Raw genomic sequence first — 16,729 nt, forward strand, 5'->3', positions numbered from 1 at the left:
ACTGTGTGCAGTGCTTAAAGTTTGTGTCTGGCCCACAGCACTGTCCCCCTGTTTCATCGTTAGTTTCTGTTTGCCGCTGAGCAGCTGCTTAGAGTCACAAGGCTCTGTTTACACTCCAGACACCTTCCATACTGTTGGAAGTCTCACGGGATGGGACACGGATGTGACCTTAGTGGTTTCCTGTTCCTTTGTTCCTCTGTAAGAACCTTTCTGATATCCTAGAAAGATACCATGCAAACCATGTTTGCCTAACTTTGCTTAAAGTTTGTGTCTGGCCCACAGCACTGTCCCTCTGTTTCATATCCTGAGTTTTTGCCTGCCTGGAATATATCATTGAACAGTGATGATGTCTCCTGGTGGTTTGAATGGGAATAGGGATGAGTGTGTGAGAGAGGGTAAAAAATAGACACTATAAATTAGTAAAAATTGCTTCCGGTATCCTGCCCATTTTTACCTCTAGTTCCACCCACCCTAGCAATTGGCCTTCAGATGGTTACTGAGAAGGGAATTCAGACCTCACGCTGAAAGGTTTGCCATCCCTCCAGTTCAGCAAGTGAGTCAAGCCACTTAAAAAAATAACACCTTAACTATATAGAGTAGTCTTGATTCCCATTCGCTTGGAGAGAAACAGAGTTGGGAAATGGCATTTATCTCAAAATTTAGCAATGACTTCACTCTGAGTTTTCTGTCATCCATTTGCCATGGAGAAGTCCTTCGCTCAACTCTTCTGCCTCTAAGGAGGAGAACTGTGAGTAAAAAAGCCAAAGAGCCACTCAGAATCTGAACTCTGAAAAGTCATTCATAATCGCACCCAGCAATTACCCAAATGACGGCAATTTCTTCATCAGCTCAAACCTCCAGATGCTTCCCAGAAACAGCTAGAAAACAACAATCAAGCCTGAAAGTGCTTATAACTAACCCTGTGTACTGAGACATGGGGTTGGGGCCAGAGGCAGTCAGGGTCCTAGAAATTAAATTTCTGATTTTGAAATCACTGGTTGTATTCAAAGAATGCATCTGTTACACTTTGATTAAATGCAGCACGCACTCTCTGTAACAGGGCTGGGTTAAGTGAGCCATACATCATCAAATGTAGCCTTTTCTAAGGCAGCTAGGATGGGTGAACACAAAAGAGTCTTCGTTCAGAAGGAAGCATGGCGGTCAGGATGTTGCTGCTATTGTTGTTGCTGTTTCTAATACTTCATGTTTCTAATCCTTCTAATACTTTCAGGTGTCCTGTGAATGATCCCATTCCTGTTCCACATGAGTGGTACCAGCCAGGGGACATCATCATTGGTGGAATTGTTTCTCATATCTATTATGTTTCCCATGAAATTTTGTTCAATGAACACCCAACACAGAACCTGTTCGATATTTCAGCGTAAGAATCTACCAAGCCCCTAACATTCCTTCAAAACACATTTCCTTTTCTCTCATATCTTATAGTCAAGAATACTAAGGAGAGGAGTATCTTATAATTGACATTTGTAACAGCAATTGAATCATCAATTTTCATTGATCTGCATGTTGTTTATTAGCTTAGATGCATTGATAAGAAATAAAAGAAACTCATTTCAGTATCAATTAATTTGAAAAAGAAAGCTGTAAAGTATTGTGGTATTTTAATTTTTGTAATTCCTTTACTTTATTTGCAGTGTGGTGACCAAATTCTACCAACATGTTCTAGCTTTGGCATTTGCTGTGAAAGAAATAAATGAGAAGCCCAACATTTTGCACAATGTCACTTGGCTTCCACATCTACGACAGCTATTATGATGCAAGGATGACCTACCGTACTACTTTAGACCTCCTCTTCAAATTGTGGAAATTTATCCCCAACTACAAATGTGACACACGGAAAAACCTCATAGCCATCATTGGAGGACTTGGCTCTGATACCTCCTTCCATATGGCAGATACATTAGGTCTCTTCAAGATTCCCCAGGTAAGATATTTGGGATTTGTCTTTTTTTCCTTTCTGAGCTGTATGCAATGGGGTTTTTTTTCCTACTTAGAAAAAAAATTGTGCTTTGAGTGAAACTTTAGAGTAAATATTACCTGATGTGTCTACTCTGAGTAGAAAAATGAGTCTACTTGCAATACAATTTAGTTGGGTACAACCTTACACCTTTATCCCCTTTTTGCTGTACGTTTCTTTTTTATTGATCTGCTCAAATCACAAATCAAAATGCCATTTTCAAAGAAGCTTAGAAAAGCCATCAAAGGAAGAATCATTCAATTAAACCTATAAATGGCTTGAAATAATATTTGTTGAATAAAGAGTTACCTTGAACAGAAGAAATTAATTTCACGTAACTACAAAACATATTTACATTTTCTTATAGCTTTCATATGGTTCCTTTCCTCCAGAGGAGAGTGACACAACTCAATCCCCATCCTTTTATCGCATGGTGCCCAATGAAGCCCACCAGTACATTGGGATTATCAGCTTGCTTAAGCATTTTGGATGGACTTGGGTTGGACTTTTTGCTCCTAATGATTACAGTGGAGAAAATTTCATCAAGAACCTGGAGCCGTTGCTTTCTGAAAATGGAATTTGTTCAGCCTTTACTCAAAGAATCCCACAACAAATCCGTCTTGACCACCTGGATGAAATGTGTGATGTAGCCATAAACATGAATGTACCCTTCACAGAAAAGGAAGTCACTACATTTATTGTCTATGGAGACCCTCTAACAATTATAGTGCTGAGAGGTATTATATTTTTGCGAGACCCTTCAAACAGGGAAAACACAGGATTCAAAAAGCTGTGGATCTTCACAGCCCAGACTGATTTCATATTAACAGAACTCTGTAGATTTTTGGATTTTCAGCTCTTCCAAGGTGCCATATCCTTCACAATTCATTCACAAAATCTTCTAGTATTCAAAGAATTTCTTCAAAGCATAAACCCTTCCTGGACCCAGAGAGGTTTCTTCAAAGTCTTCTGGGAGCAAGCATTTGGCTGTATATTTCCAAATGCCAGTGCACCAATGGACACCAATGAAGTGTGTACTGGGAAGGAGAGCTTGGATAGTCTTCCAAGGTCTCTATTTGAAATGGAGTTAGCTGGCCACAGTTACAGTATCTACAATGCTGTTTATGTGGTGGCTCATGTTTTGAATGCCATATACTTGTCTAGATCCAAGCAAAGACCAATGAAGAGCAGTGGAAGATTAAAACTTCAAAATATTCGGGCTTGGCAGGTAATGCTTTACAAATGAATAGCAACAAGAAATATGTTTCTTTCATGGAATTAATAAGTACAATCTAAGATTTCATCAACATTTTCATGCAAAAGTAATGTGTAATAGCATAGCTCAATTACTATAGTGACAAAGTTTTGTGTTTTTACATTTGCTCCTGTTTATTTGGCTTAAAAAAATATTTTCCTACTGAATGCATAACAAAATTTCCATCTATTGTGTCTTTACCCCCATCCTTACATTCATGAAGTTTTCCACAAACAATTACCTGCTGCCTTATGGTCAATACTTCTTCTAGTATATATTTCTTTATTTACCTCATTCTTACTATAAAATAAAAAGGGCTTCTGAATTTCTGTTTGTCGGTAACATCAAAAACATTATATAAAATATTCACCGAAGTATTATCTACTTTCTCTTAGGCAATATTTCCCTAATCTTCCAACAGAAATGTCTCAGATTAATTCTCCCAGAAAGTAGCTCACACACCAGTTGTAAATTTGCACCGGCACTCAGGGAAACGTCCCTCAATCATAAATTATAAACTACTCAGACATAGCCTTCTGCAGGCTGATTCCCCATTCAGGCTTTCACATGGCTTTTGAGCAATATATTGGTTCATCTGCTCTTATGTCACTTATCCCTATCTTGGTTCACAGAAGCAGATAGGTTCCCAGTCTCCCAGCATAGAAAATGACTTTTTCAGAGCATCGGATGTTCATCCCCTGTTAGATATTCATCCGCCATCTGCTGTGTCAAAGCAGCTTATTTTTAAAACTTCCTCTATGGAAAGTGAATCTACAGTACTGTATCTAAATAATGCTCATAAAGGTGATTGTAAATCATGGTAGTTAGTTCAACACCTCCATTATGTTTCCGCCCCTTATCTCTCTTTTTCCCTTTCAATTAGCTGCACCATTTTCTTCCTGCCATTTCATTTAACAACTCAGCTGGAGAAAGAGTGTCCTTTACTAATAAAAGAGAAATGGGAGGTAAATTTGACATCACGAACATGCTCACCTTCCCAAACAAGTCCTTCCTTCGAGTGAAGGTTGGATGGGTGGATCCCTTTGCTCCCGATAGAAAAGAATTCACTATTCATGAAGACATGATTATGTGGAACAATGATTTTAACCAGGTAGAGAATCTTTGATGTGATGCACTTTTGAGATAACCACCACTTTTACCTTTGATAGATTCATGGAAAAACAATGTTTTAATAATATTTATTGCATTTCATTTATGAGTGGCAGAGCTTAGAATGATTCAGGTAGAAATTATTCATGTGCAGAATATGGTTTGTCTCTACTTCAACAGGAAACTTTCCATGACTCAGCTGAAGATCATGTCAAAATTGGGCTAACAATCCCCAATCTTCTAAGTATTCCTAGAGAGCTAATATTGGTTCCCAGCCTGAACCGCATCTAGAAGGGGCCAAAAGGCTGTCAGTTAGCTTCTTCTGACTTCATTTGTTGCTATATTCTGCTGCTGGTTAGGAGACCACAGAGGATAAGTGACTGCTACCTGCTTCCTCCCTCCTCCTTTGCCTACAGTGAACTAAATCTTCCCTTCTAGTATGCATCATGAGATAAGCTTAGCATCATAGTTTGGGCCCATTAGGAATGTATGATATGTCTTGCGATTGACTGCTCAGAGTGGGCTAGGTGACCTATTCCAATTTATCCACCTACCCACTTGTGCATGGTAAGTACAGCTACACTTCAGGTGAATTCTGGTTCTCGCCACTTTTCATAGGGCTCTGTGAACCACGTGGGTGACTTTTTGAGATAAACATGTGTCATAGCGGGTTTAACAGCCTGATAGAAGATTTAAACATTTCCCACACATGTTGTACGCTATTTATAAATTCCTAAAGTTACTGCCAATAAAGTGGATCTTGTGTCTTGCCTTTTTTTTCTTGGTTTCCTAACAAAAAAATAGGCTGATGGCTCTGCTTTGTATGAAGCAGCTTTCTAATGCTTTTTGCTTGATGTTCACATTTTTATTTGCAGTGCAGTGACTGAATATTTTTTTAAAATAAAATATCTCTCCTTTATGAAATTATTTCCAATTTCTGGACAGGTGGTGCCCATTTCTGTATGTAATGACCACTGCCGTCCTGGTTATCGGAAGAAAAGGAAGGAAGGGAAGAAATTTTGTTGCTACGATTGTACTCTATGTCCAGAAGGGAAGATTTCAGAAAAGAATGGTATATTACATTTTAGTTGTTCAATACTCCTAATGATTATTGCATAGGATCCTTGGAAAAGAATTAATGACTATACTTTGCATTTGCCTGTACAGGCGCATAATGAATGACACAGGAGACTGGTATTGGGTTGAACTTTATTGATTACTGGAATGAGTAAGTTTGGTTAAGGTACTGGGCACGTATCCAGCATCAGGCGGCCCACCTGCTACTTGGTAGGAACCTGGTGGGTTGAACTTGTGCTAGGGAGTTGTCAACTTTTCCCTTTTCTTGCGAGGAATCCTATTCGGAATAAGGGAATTTCCCTTAAAGAAAGGGAAACGTTTATAGCTATGCTTCCCCCCTGGGCGGGCCGTAAATATAGGTGGGTGGAAAACCATAAAACAATTGGCCAAGAGGGCAGGTTGAACCTGGCCACCCCTTAAATCAGCTAGAGGAGGGCTGGTAGCAGCCCCCAAGCCCCTGCCTCTGATTGGCTAAGTGGGAACTGACTGCCCTTACCTGAAAGCGACTGGATGTCGACAGCTCCAGGGGACCGTCACCTCCCATAGCCGGATGATGGTGGCCTCACTGGACCCACACTATCCTGCTTAGAGTGGTGTACTAATCAATAAGGACAATTATCTGGGATTTGCAGATTTCTGATAGATTCAACAGAATGCTCAAAGGGTAATTCACATAATGACCATCAGCTCAGAAAAAATCAGAAGGTTGAGATCAACAGGCAGCAAAGGGCGCACATGAATAGTCACTGAAATTTGACCCTATCTTATATTTCAGATATGGATGACTGTGTCAGATGCCCAGCAGATCAATATCCAAACAAGAACAAAAATGGATGCATCCCCAAAAGAATCAGCTTTCTTTCTTATGATGAATCTTTTGGGATCGGCTTGTCCTCCCTTGCTCTTTCTTTTTCACTGCTCACAACTTTGGTGATAGGAACTTTTATTAAATACAAAGACACTCCCATTGTCAAAGCCAACAATCGGGATCTCACCTACGCTCTCCTCATTGCGCTCCTGCTCTGCTTCCTCTCATCATTTCTCTTCATCGGACATCCTGGGAAAGTGACCTGCCTTCTTCGCCAACCAATGTTTGGCATCGTCTTCTCACTGGCTGTTTCATGTGTGTTGGCAAAGACTGTCACTGTAGTTGTAGCTTTCATGGCCACCAAGCCTGGGTCCAGTATGAGGAAGTGGGTAGGGAAAAATCTGTCCAACTCCGTTGTCCTTTCCTGCTCCCTTGTTCAAGCAATTATTTGTACTGGATGGTTGATGACCTCTCCACCATTTCCAGATCAAGACATGTTCTCGGTAATGGAAGAAACCATTGTGCAATGTAATGAAGGCTCAGTGACCATGTTTTACTGTGTCTTGGGCTACATGGGCCTCCTGGCCATTGCCAGCTTCATTGTGGCATTTGCAGCTCGCAAATTACCTGACAGTTTCAATGAAGCCAAGTTTATTACCTTCAGCATGTTGCTGTTTTGCAGTGTTTGGCTTTCTTTTGTCCCAACCTACCTGAGCACCAAAGGGAAATTCATGGTGGCAGTGGAGATTTTCTCCATCTTATCCTCAAGTGCTGGGTTATTGGGCTGCATCTTTGCACCTAAATGCTACATCATTGTGCTCAGGCCTGAGCTGAACAACAGGGAGCAACTTATAAGGAGAAAGATGTAAACTGTAACTTTTTGAAAATATATATATTGTATTTATGTATATTAAATGTTTTAGTGTAAAAATGCTCTGTCACCTTAGATCAGGGATCAGGAACATCTGGCCAGTGGGCCTAATTTTGCGCAGCCGAGGCCCCAATTCTTAGGCCATTCCTGGCCAACCACACCTACCATCCTCACAGCTGACATTTTATGTGGCTTCCAAGAAACAATCTGGAGCCTAAGGAGAGTTTCCAGTTTTTCTCTTCCTGGGGTCCCTCTGGAGGGGTCTTTAAAACAAATTTAGCCCCTGCAAGTCTTATTAGAAGTTGCTGAAGGAAAAAGAGTGTGAGGAACATAATGAGTTCGATCTTTCTAGGAGCAGGCAAAACTGCTAAGTGTGCCTGTTAAATTTGCTGTAATGCTGAATATGCACACTTGTATTTATGCTACTCAGATGTTGCTTTTCACATGTTTTTATTTTTGCTATTTTGTTGTTTTGCTTTTTTATTCTGAAATTATTTTTTTGCAATGATTGATTTTCAAATGCAATCTTTTAAAAGGGCATAGGATGTCAATCAAATCAACCAAAGTCCTGATTATAAAGGAACATTTTCCCCTGGCATCCAAAGATGTAAAATGAATGTGCCAGGTGAATTTCCCCGAGGAGAGCATTCCACAAACAGGGAGCCACTGTAGAGAATAACAATTTTTTGTGTTGCCACCCTATGGACCTCTTGAGGAGGAGGCACACGAAGGAAGGCCTCAGGTGATGATCTCAGGGTCTGGGTAGGTTCATATGGAAAGGGGCAGTCCTTGAGGTAATGCAGTCCTGAGCCATTTAAGGCTTTATTGGTCAAAACCAGCACTTTTAATTGAGCCTGTAAACAAATTGGTAGCCAGTACAGTTGGACCAGGATTGGTGTAATATGCTCAAACCATCTTGCTCCAGTGAGTAATCTGGCCGCTCAATTCTGCACCAGCTGAAGTTTCTGAACCATCTTCAGAGACAGCCCTACATATAACGCATTGCATATATCTAACCACGAGGTTACCGGTGAATAGACAGCAGTAGTTAGGCTATCCCTTTCCAAATTGGGGCGTAGCTGGCCCACCAGCAGAAGTTGATGGAAGGCACTCCGGGCAACTGAGGCCACCTGAGTCTCGAGCAACAGCAAAGGATCCAAAAATACTCCCAAGCTACGAACCTGATCCTTCAGAAGAAGTGCAGCCCAATTGAGACCAGGCGATCTCCCACCCATCTGGTCTAGGGAACTCAGCCTTATCTGGATTGAGTTTCAGTTTGTCAGCTCTCATCCAGTCCATTACCAAGGCAAGGTGCTGGTCCAGCACTTCCACTGCCTCATGTGTAGATGTAAAGAAGAAATAGAGCTGAGTGTCAACAGCATACTTCTGACAATGTACTCCAAACCTCCAGATAACCCCACCCAGAGGTTTCATGTAGATGTTAAACCAGGTGTAGGATAGGATTGAGCCTTGCGGAACCCCACATTGAAGGTTCCACTGAAAAGCATTCCCCAAGCAACACTCTCTGGGAACGACCATCCAAGTAGGCCTGGAACCACCACAAAGCGGTGCCACCCACCCTTAGTTCAGAAAAGAAGAGTCATTCCAGAAGGATAGCATGGTTGATGGTATTGAAAGCTGCTGAGAGGTTGAGCAGAATTAACAGGGGCATGTTTACTTTATCTCTCTCCCAACAAAGGTCAGCATACAGAGCGACCAAAGCAGTTTGCCCTGTACATTTTCTAATGTATACTTTTATTTTTCATTTAAGCAACTTTCCCCACTAAAATCTAAGAGTCCCAGAATTTGGAAGAATTCTGTGCATCATCTAGTCCAGGGGTCTGCAACCCGTGGCTCCGGAGCCGCATGTGGCTCTTTTACACCTTTGCCGCGGCTCCGGGGCGGATACTAGCGAGGGGAGGAGGCGCATTGTGCGCCCTGACACTCGCCACTGTGGCGGGCACTGTACTGGCTGTGACGTCACATGGGGGCGGTGTATGCGTTAGTCACGCACCGTCCCAACGTCACCTTCCCACCCGCTGTTAAAGCGGCGCGCATGCTTTAAATGTCACAATGGTTTTGCGGCTCCCAGGTTTTTTTCCCTTCAGAAACGGGTCCAAGTGGCTCTTTTTGTCTTAAAGGTTGCAGACCCCTGATCTAGTCCAACCCCCTGCGATGCAGGAAGCTCAACTAAAGTATCCATGACTGATGACCACCCAAACTTTCATTAAAATGCTTCAGTGAAATACTTTGCCTCTCTTGGGAATCTGTTCCACTTTCAAACAGCTCTAACGGTCAGAAAGCTCTACCTGATATTTAGTTTAGGGTTGTCATGCCTACTCTTTTGGTGCTCCTCCATGTCCATCCGGGGGGATTTGACATTTTAAAGCAAATGACTTGGATTTTGGGTTTAAAATATAAAAAATTATGCTCGGGTTGCTCCGGTTCCGCCCTGGCTCTGACTCAGGCTCAGACGTGGGTGGCTCGGACTCAGTGGCGGTGGAGTGGCTATCTGGTGATTGCCCTAAGAAAGCTGAACTTTTTGTGTCTGGAATGGGTGGAGGGGGGAGTAGCAATCATACGATGATCATGATCATTATGATGAGGAACCCTCCTTGCTTAAGTTCCACTGTAACTGCTAAGAAAATTTAATTTTTTTTAAAAAAAATGCAAAACGTAAAATTTCCCCATTTCTCCAGCATGGTAATAGATTGGTGGGTTCCTGCAACTGAGTCAAGACAGCTGTTTTTAAACTAGAGCTTTGCTGTATAGAGAAGAGTTGGTTCCTATTGCCTTGGAAAGAAATGGAGTTGGGATATGTCCTTTATCTCAAAATTTAGCACTGCTATTTACCCAATAACTTTACTCTGGATATCCTGTTGTCAGATTACCATGGAAAATCATTTGATAACTTTTTCTCCCTCTAAGGAGCAGAAGTGTGAGTAAAAAAAAGTCAAAGAGCCGCTCAGACTCTAAACCCTGACGAAGTCATTCATAATCATACCCATCAATTACCCAAATGACAGCAATTTCTTCACCAGGTCAAACCTCCAGATGCATCCCAGAAGCAGCTAGAAAACAACAAGCAAGCCTGAAAGTGCTTATAACTAACCCTGTGCACTGAGACCTGGGGTAGGGGCCAGAGGCAGGCAGGATTCTAGCAATGAAATTTCTGATTTTGAAATACCTGATTGTATTCAAAGAATGCATTTGTTACGCATTGATTAAATGCAGCACACACTCTCTGTTATAGGGCTGGGTTAACTGAGCCATGTATCATCCAATGTGGCCTTTTCTAAGGCAGCTAGGATGGATGAACACAAGAGTCTGAGTTCAGAAGGAAGCCTGAGTGCCAGGATGCTGCTGCTGTTGGTGTTGCTGTTTCTAATACCTCCTCTTTCTAATACCTCTAATACTTTCAGGTGTCCTGGGAATGATCCTATTCCTGTTCCACATGAGTGGTACCAGCCAGGTGACCTCATCATTGGTGGCATAGTTACTCATATTTATTATGTTTTCTATGAGGTTTTCTTCACGGAACACCCAACACAGAACCTGTTCGATGTTCCACAGTAAGAATCTTCAATGGCCTTAACAGTCCTCTCTAACACATTTCCTATTTTTTTTCCAATGGGGTACAGAAAGAGACTTCATATTTTTTGTTTTGTTTACACAAACTAAATTTACAATCCTCTGCAGTACAGATATTGCAGAGGAGAATGGCGAAAATGAAAATAATAGTTAAGTATATAAGGTAACATATATATAATATATAAATAGATAAGTATTTAAGGTAACTTATATATAAGTATGTAAATAGTGAAGTGTATATGGTAACATATATTAGGAGATATGCAAAACATATATTAGGAGATGTGCAAAACATACAACTAGAGGTTTGCCAATGATGTTCTCCAATTTCACCAAAGTTCTCTTCCCCTTTGCTAACTAATTTTCACAGTACTTTAATGTTTCACTGTGGGCAGGGTGTTGAGTTGCTTATTACCATTATTATTAATAACGCCCTGATCGATCATCAGTGTTCAATATTCACTGGACTGTGTGGTGTTTATCAGCTTAGATGCATTAATTGCAAATAAAATAATTTCATTTCAGTATGAATCAATTTGAAACAGAATGTGTTCAGTATTACACTATATTCTTTTTCATAAATCATTTGCTTTATTTTCAGTGTGGTGACAAAATTCTACCAACATGTTCTAGCTTTGGCATTTGCTGTGAAAGAAATAAATGAGAATCCCAACATCTTGCACAATGTCACACTTGGCTTCCACATCCATGACAGCTATTTTGATGCAAGGATGACCTACCGCACTACACTTGACCTCCTCTTCAAAATGGGGAGATTCATTCCCAATTACAAATGTGACAGACAGAAAACCCTCATATCCATCATTGGGGGACTTGGCTCTGATACTTCCTTCCATATGGTAGACATATTAGATCTCTACAAGATTCCACAAGTAAGCTATATGTAGGGTTGATGGGGTTTTTTATTCTTCCAACCTCTATGAGTTATATACAAGGCTTGTTCTACTCAGAGTAGATCCATCAGGTAATATTTACTCTGCAATTTTACTCAAAGCAGACGGATTAATATTAATGATCAATTTCAATGGGTCTTCACTGAATAAGTTTTAATTTGACCCAACACTAAATCTTTATTCCACCTTCCCCTTTTCCTTGTTATTTCCTAGGCATGTGCGTCCCCCTTCTGGGATGCGGGTGGCCCTGTGGTCTAAACCACAGAGCCTAGGGCTTGCCAATCAGAAGGTTGGCGGTTCAAATCTCCGTGATGGGGTGAGCTCCCATTGATTGGTCCCTGCTCCTGCCAACCTAGCAGTTCGAAAGCACATCAAACTGCAAGTAGATAAATAGGAACCGCTCTGGCGGGAAGGTAAACAGCGTTTCCGTGCGCTGCTCTGGTTTGCCAGAAGCGGTTTACTGATGCTGTCCACATGACCCGAAAGCTGTACGCCAGCTCCCTCGGCCAGTAAAGCAAGATGAGTGCTGCAACCCAAGAGTCGTCCGTGACAAGACTTAACAGTCAGGTGTCCCTTTATCGCTACCTAGGCATGTGAGACCGATCTAGTCAAATTGCAAATCAGAATGCTATTTTAAATGAAGGTTAGATAATTATTTCAACATTACTGCATAACATCTTTACAATTTCTTTTAGCTGGCATATGGTTCCTTTCCTCCAGAGGAGACTCAATTCCCATCCTTTTATCGCATGGTGCCCAATGAAGCCCACCAGTACACAGGGATTATCAGTTTGCTTAAGCATTTTGGTTGGACATGGGTTGGGCTCTTTGTTCCTAATGATAACAGTGGAGAATATTTCAACAATAAATTCCAACCATTGCTCTCTCAAAATGGAATTTGTTCAGCCTTTACACAAAGAATCCAACAAATAGCACATCTTGATAACCTGGAAGAGATGGGTGATGTAGCTGTCAATATATATATGCCACTGACAGACAATAAAGTCACTACATATATTGTCTATGGAGAATCCCTGACACTTTTAGCACTGAGACTTATTATATTTTTGCGGTACCTAACCAATAAGGAAAACACAGGATTCAAAAAGGTGTGGATCTTGACAGCCCAGACTGATTTCATATTAGCAGGAATTTGTAGGTTTCTGGATTTTCAGCTCTTCCAAGGTGCCATATCCTTCACAATTCATTCACAAAATCTTCTAGTATTCAAGGAATTTCTTCAAAGCGTAAACCCTTCCTGGACCCAGAGAGGTTTCTTCAAAGTCTTCTGGGAGCAAGCATTTGACTGTATATTTCGAAATCCTGATGCGCCAATGAACACCAATGAAGTGTGTACTGGGGAGGAGAGCTTGGACAGTCTTCCAAGGTCTCTGTTTGCAATGGAAATATCTGGCCATAGTTATAGTATCTACAATGCTGTTTATATTGTGGCTCACACATTGCATGCCATTCATTTGTCTACATCAAAGCAGAGAACAAAGGGGAGCCCTGGAAAATTAAAACTTCAAAATCTGCAGCCTTGGCAGGTAATATTCTAGAAACGAAGACCAAGAAAAATATGATTATTTCATTGAAACTATGGGTATAACTTAACATTTCATAACAGTTCCAATGGAGAAGTCATGCTACAGCAGTATTGGTCATTTTTTTTACAAGATTTTATTTCATCTTTAATATTTTTGTTTTATCTTTGATACGATTTTGTTAAAGGTTTTTTAATAATAAAATAGGATGAAATAAGCTAATCTTGAGAGAGAGAAGAAAACAAAACACCAAAGGAACACGAAAAATAGAACAAAATAATAAAAGATTTTCTGTCTCTTACATAATAGAAATTATTCAAAATATTCACCCAAGGATGACATCCACCTGATCTACTTTATGTTAGCCAATATTTTCCCAATCTCCTAACACAAATGTCTTAGATTAATTTCCTTCTTAAAGCTAGAAAGTAGTTTACACATCTTTCGGAAATTATCACTGGCTGACAAAGAAACCTCTACTACTATGACGTGCCGTGTGAATGATCCTGTTCCTGTTCCACATGAGTGGTACCAGCCACGAGACCTCATCATTGGTGGCAGTGTTACTCATATTTATTACGTTTTCTACAAAGTTTTCTTCAAGGAACACCAGCACAGATCCTGTTCGAGGTTCTATAGTAAGAATCTTCCATGCCCTTAACATTCCTCTGTATCACATTTCCTTTTTGTTTCATATTTTTTACTTCATATTTTTTGTTTTCTACACACAAACTAAATTTACAATCCTCTGCAGTACAGATATTGCAGAGGAGAATGGTGAAAATGCAAATAATAGTTAAGTGTATAAGGTAACACACATATATAAGTCCATAAATAGAAAAGTATTTAAGATAACATATATAGGTATATAAGGAGACATTCAGTCTGCCATCTTCCTTCCCCAGAAGTCCCCATCTGCTGTGTCAAAACAGGTGATTTTTTTATACTTGGTCTATGTAAAGTGAAGCTCCATAATTAATGCTCATAAAGAAAGGTCTTTGTAAATCATGGCATTTTGCTCAATACCTACATTATGTTCTCTCCCCTTCATTGTTCTTTTCAATTAGCTGCACCATTTTCTTTCTGACATTTCATTTAACAACTCAGCTGGAGAAACAGTGTTCTTTACTAATAGAAGAGAAATGGGAAGTGGATTTGACATCACAAACATGCTCACCTTCCCAAACAAGTCCTTCCTTCAAGTGAAGGTTGGATGGGTGGATCCCTATGCTCCCAATAGAAAAGAATTCATCATCCATGAGGACCTGATTATATGGAACAAAGGTTTCAACCAGGTTTGAAATCTAGGAATGCTTTGAGTTGATGCATGCTCCAGATAACCACTTTTATCTTTGATAGCTTCTTTTTTATGTCTAAATAGGGCTAACAAAACCACAAAATTCCCTGTATTCCTAGAGAGCTAATATTGCTTCAAAATCTGATCCCAAGGCTGTCAATTAGTTTCTTCTGGCTTCATTCGCAGATATGCATTTTAGGATATGGGCTGGTTCCTAAAGTTACAGCTAATAAAGTGGCCCTAGCTTAATCCATGTCCTGTGCCTTGTCCTTTTTTCTGGTTTCCAATGGCTGTGCTTTATTTGGAACAGCTTTCATTTTCCTTTTTTCTTTCTTTTTGTTTGTTCTGGAGGGGATGAGCAGTTCACTTTCTTATTTGAGGTGACTGAATTTTTAAAGCAATATCACTCCTTTATGAAATTATTTCCAATTTCTGGACAGGTGGTGCCCATTTCTGTATGTAATGACCACTGCCATCCTGGTTATGAGAAGAAAAGGAAGGAAGGGAAGAAATTTTGCTGCTACGATTGTACTCTGTGTCCAGAAGGGAAGATTTCAGAACAGAATGGTAAGTGGCATTTTACTTGTTCAATACTACTAATGATTATTGTGTCAGATCCTTGTAAAAGAAATAATGACTACATTTTGCATTTGCCAGTACAGATGTATAATGAATGACACAGGAGACTGGTATTGGGTTGAACCAGGCCACAACTTTATTGATTACAGAGAAGAGTAAGTTTGGCTAAGGCATTGGGCATGTATACAGCATCAGGCGGAAATAAGCCCTCCATGTGCTTAGAGTGTCAGTTTGAATTGTTTAAAGAAAAAAATGGCAAATTCAGCAAAATACTCAAAGGGTAATTCACATAATATTACATGACCAGCAGCCGAATACAAATCAGAAAGTTAAGATCAACAGGAAGCAAAGAGCATGAATGAATTGCCACTGAAATTTGACCATATTCTCTATTTCAGATATGGATGACTGTGTCAGATGCCCAGCAGATCAATATCCAAACAAGAACAAAAATGAATGCATCCCCAAAACAATCAGCTTTCTTTCTTATGATGAATCTTTGGGGATCGGATCGGCCTCCCTTGCTCTTTCTTTTTCACTGCTCACAATTTTCGTGATAGGAACTTTTATTAAATACAAAGACACTCCCATTGTCAAAGCCAACAATCGGGATCTCACCTACGCTCTCCTCATTGCGCTCCTGCTCTGCTTCCTCTCATCATTTCTGTTCATCGGACACCCTGGGAAAGTGACCTGCCTTCTTCGCCAACCAATGTTTGGCATCGTCTTCTCACTGGCTGTTTCATGTGTATTGGCAAAGACTGTCACTGTAGTTGTAGCTTTCATGGCCACTAAGCCAGGGTCTAGCATGAGGAAGTGGGTAGGGAAACGGCTGACTTATGCCATCGTCCTTTCCTGCTCTCTTACTCAAGCAAGTATTTGTACTGTGTGGTTGTTGACTTCTCCCCCATTCCCCGATCTAGACATGGACTCAGTAGCAGAAGAAATCATTGTGCAGTGTAATGAAGGGTCCGTGACCATGTTTTACTGTGTCCTGGGCTACATGGGCCTCCTGGCCACTGCCAGCTTCATTGTGGCATTTGCAGCTCGCAAATTGCCAGACAGTTTCAATGAAGCCAAGTTCATTAACTTCAGTATGTTGCTGTTCTGCAGTGTTTGGCTGTCTTTTGTCCCAACCTATCTGAGCACCAAAGGGAAATCCATGGTGGTGGTGGAGATCTTCTCCATCTTATCCTCCAGTGCTGGATTGTTGGGCTGCATCTTTGCCCCTAAATGCTACATCATTTTGCTGAGGCCTGAGCTGAACAACAGGGAGCAACTTATAAGGAGAAAGATGTAAACTGTATCTTTTTTCTTTAATGTATTGTATTGCTGTATATAAAGGAAACCTCCTCCGGGGTGATACTTTTCTGTGGGAGGGATTTTGGAATGTTTAGGAATGTGAAATTAAAGCAGATTTAAAAAAAGCTCTGTCATCTTAGCTCATGGATCAGGAACCTCTGGCCAGTGGATCCAATTTAGCGCAACAAGCCATTGTCTGGCCATTCCTGACAAACTGCACCCGCATGTCTCACAACTGGCATTGCCTATGACTTCAAAGAAACAATTAGGAGCCAAAGAAGCATTTCCAGTTTTCTCTCTTCCTAGGGTCCCTCTGGGAAGGTCTTTCAAACAATCCCAACCCCTGCATTTGAAACTCTTATTAGAAGCTGCTGCAGGAGAAGGACTTTGAGGAACATCATGA

The 16,729-nt window shown here is 40.7% G+C and overlaps 2 protein-coding genes across 2 annotated transcripts; both read left to right on the forward strand.

Annotated features, from left to right (window-relative positions):
• Nucleotides 1-1,738: 1,738 nt before the first annotated feature.
• On the forward strand, nt 1,739-7,097 carry LOC144325225 (vomeronasal type-2 receptor 26-like). Its single transcript, XM_077917842.1, has 5 exons — nt 1,739-1,945; nt 2,346-3,206; nt 4,117-4,344; nt 5,289-5,415; nt 6,196-7,097. Exons 1-5 carry the CDS (start codon nt 1,739-1,741, stop codon nt 7,095-7,097), a joined length of 2,325 nt encoding a protein of 774 aa, XP_077773968.1.
• A 3,311-nt stretch (nt 7,098-10,408) lies between these two features.
• Nucleotides 10,409-16,324, forward strand: LOC114583565 (vomeronasal type-2 receptor 26-like). The gene is made up of 6 exons (XM_028704857.2): nt 10,409-10,671; nt 11,292-11,583; nt 12,300-13,151; nt 14,216-14,443; nt 14,886-15,012; nt 15,423-16,324. The coding sequence occupies exons 1-6, from the start codon at nt 10,409-10,411 to the stop codon at nt 16,322-16,324; spliced, it is 2,664 nt and encodes an 887-aa protein (XP_028560690.2).
• Nucleotides 16,325-16,729: the final 405 nt, after the last annotated feature.

The sequence above is a fragment of the Podarcis muralis genome, chromosome 13 (assembly GCF_964188315.1).
Source record: "Podarcis muralis chromosome 13, rPodMur119.hap1.1, whole genome shotgun sequence".
Lineage (NCBI taxonomy): Eukaryota > Metazoa > Chordata > Lepidosauria > Squamata > Lacertidae > Podarcis > Podarcis muralis.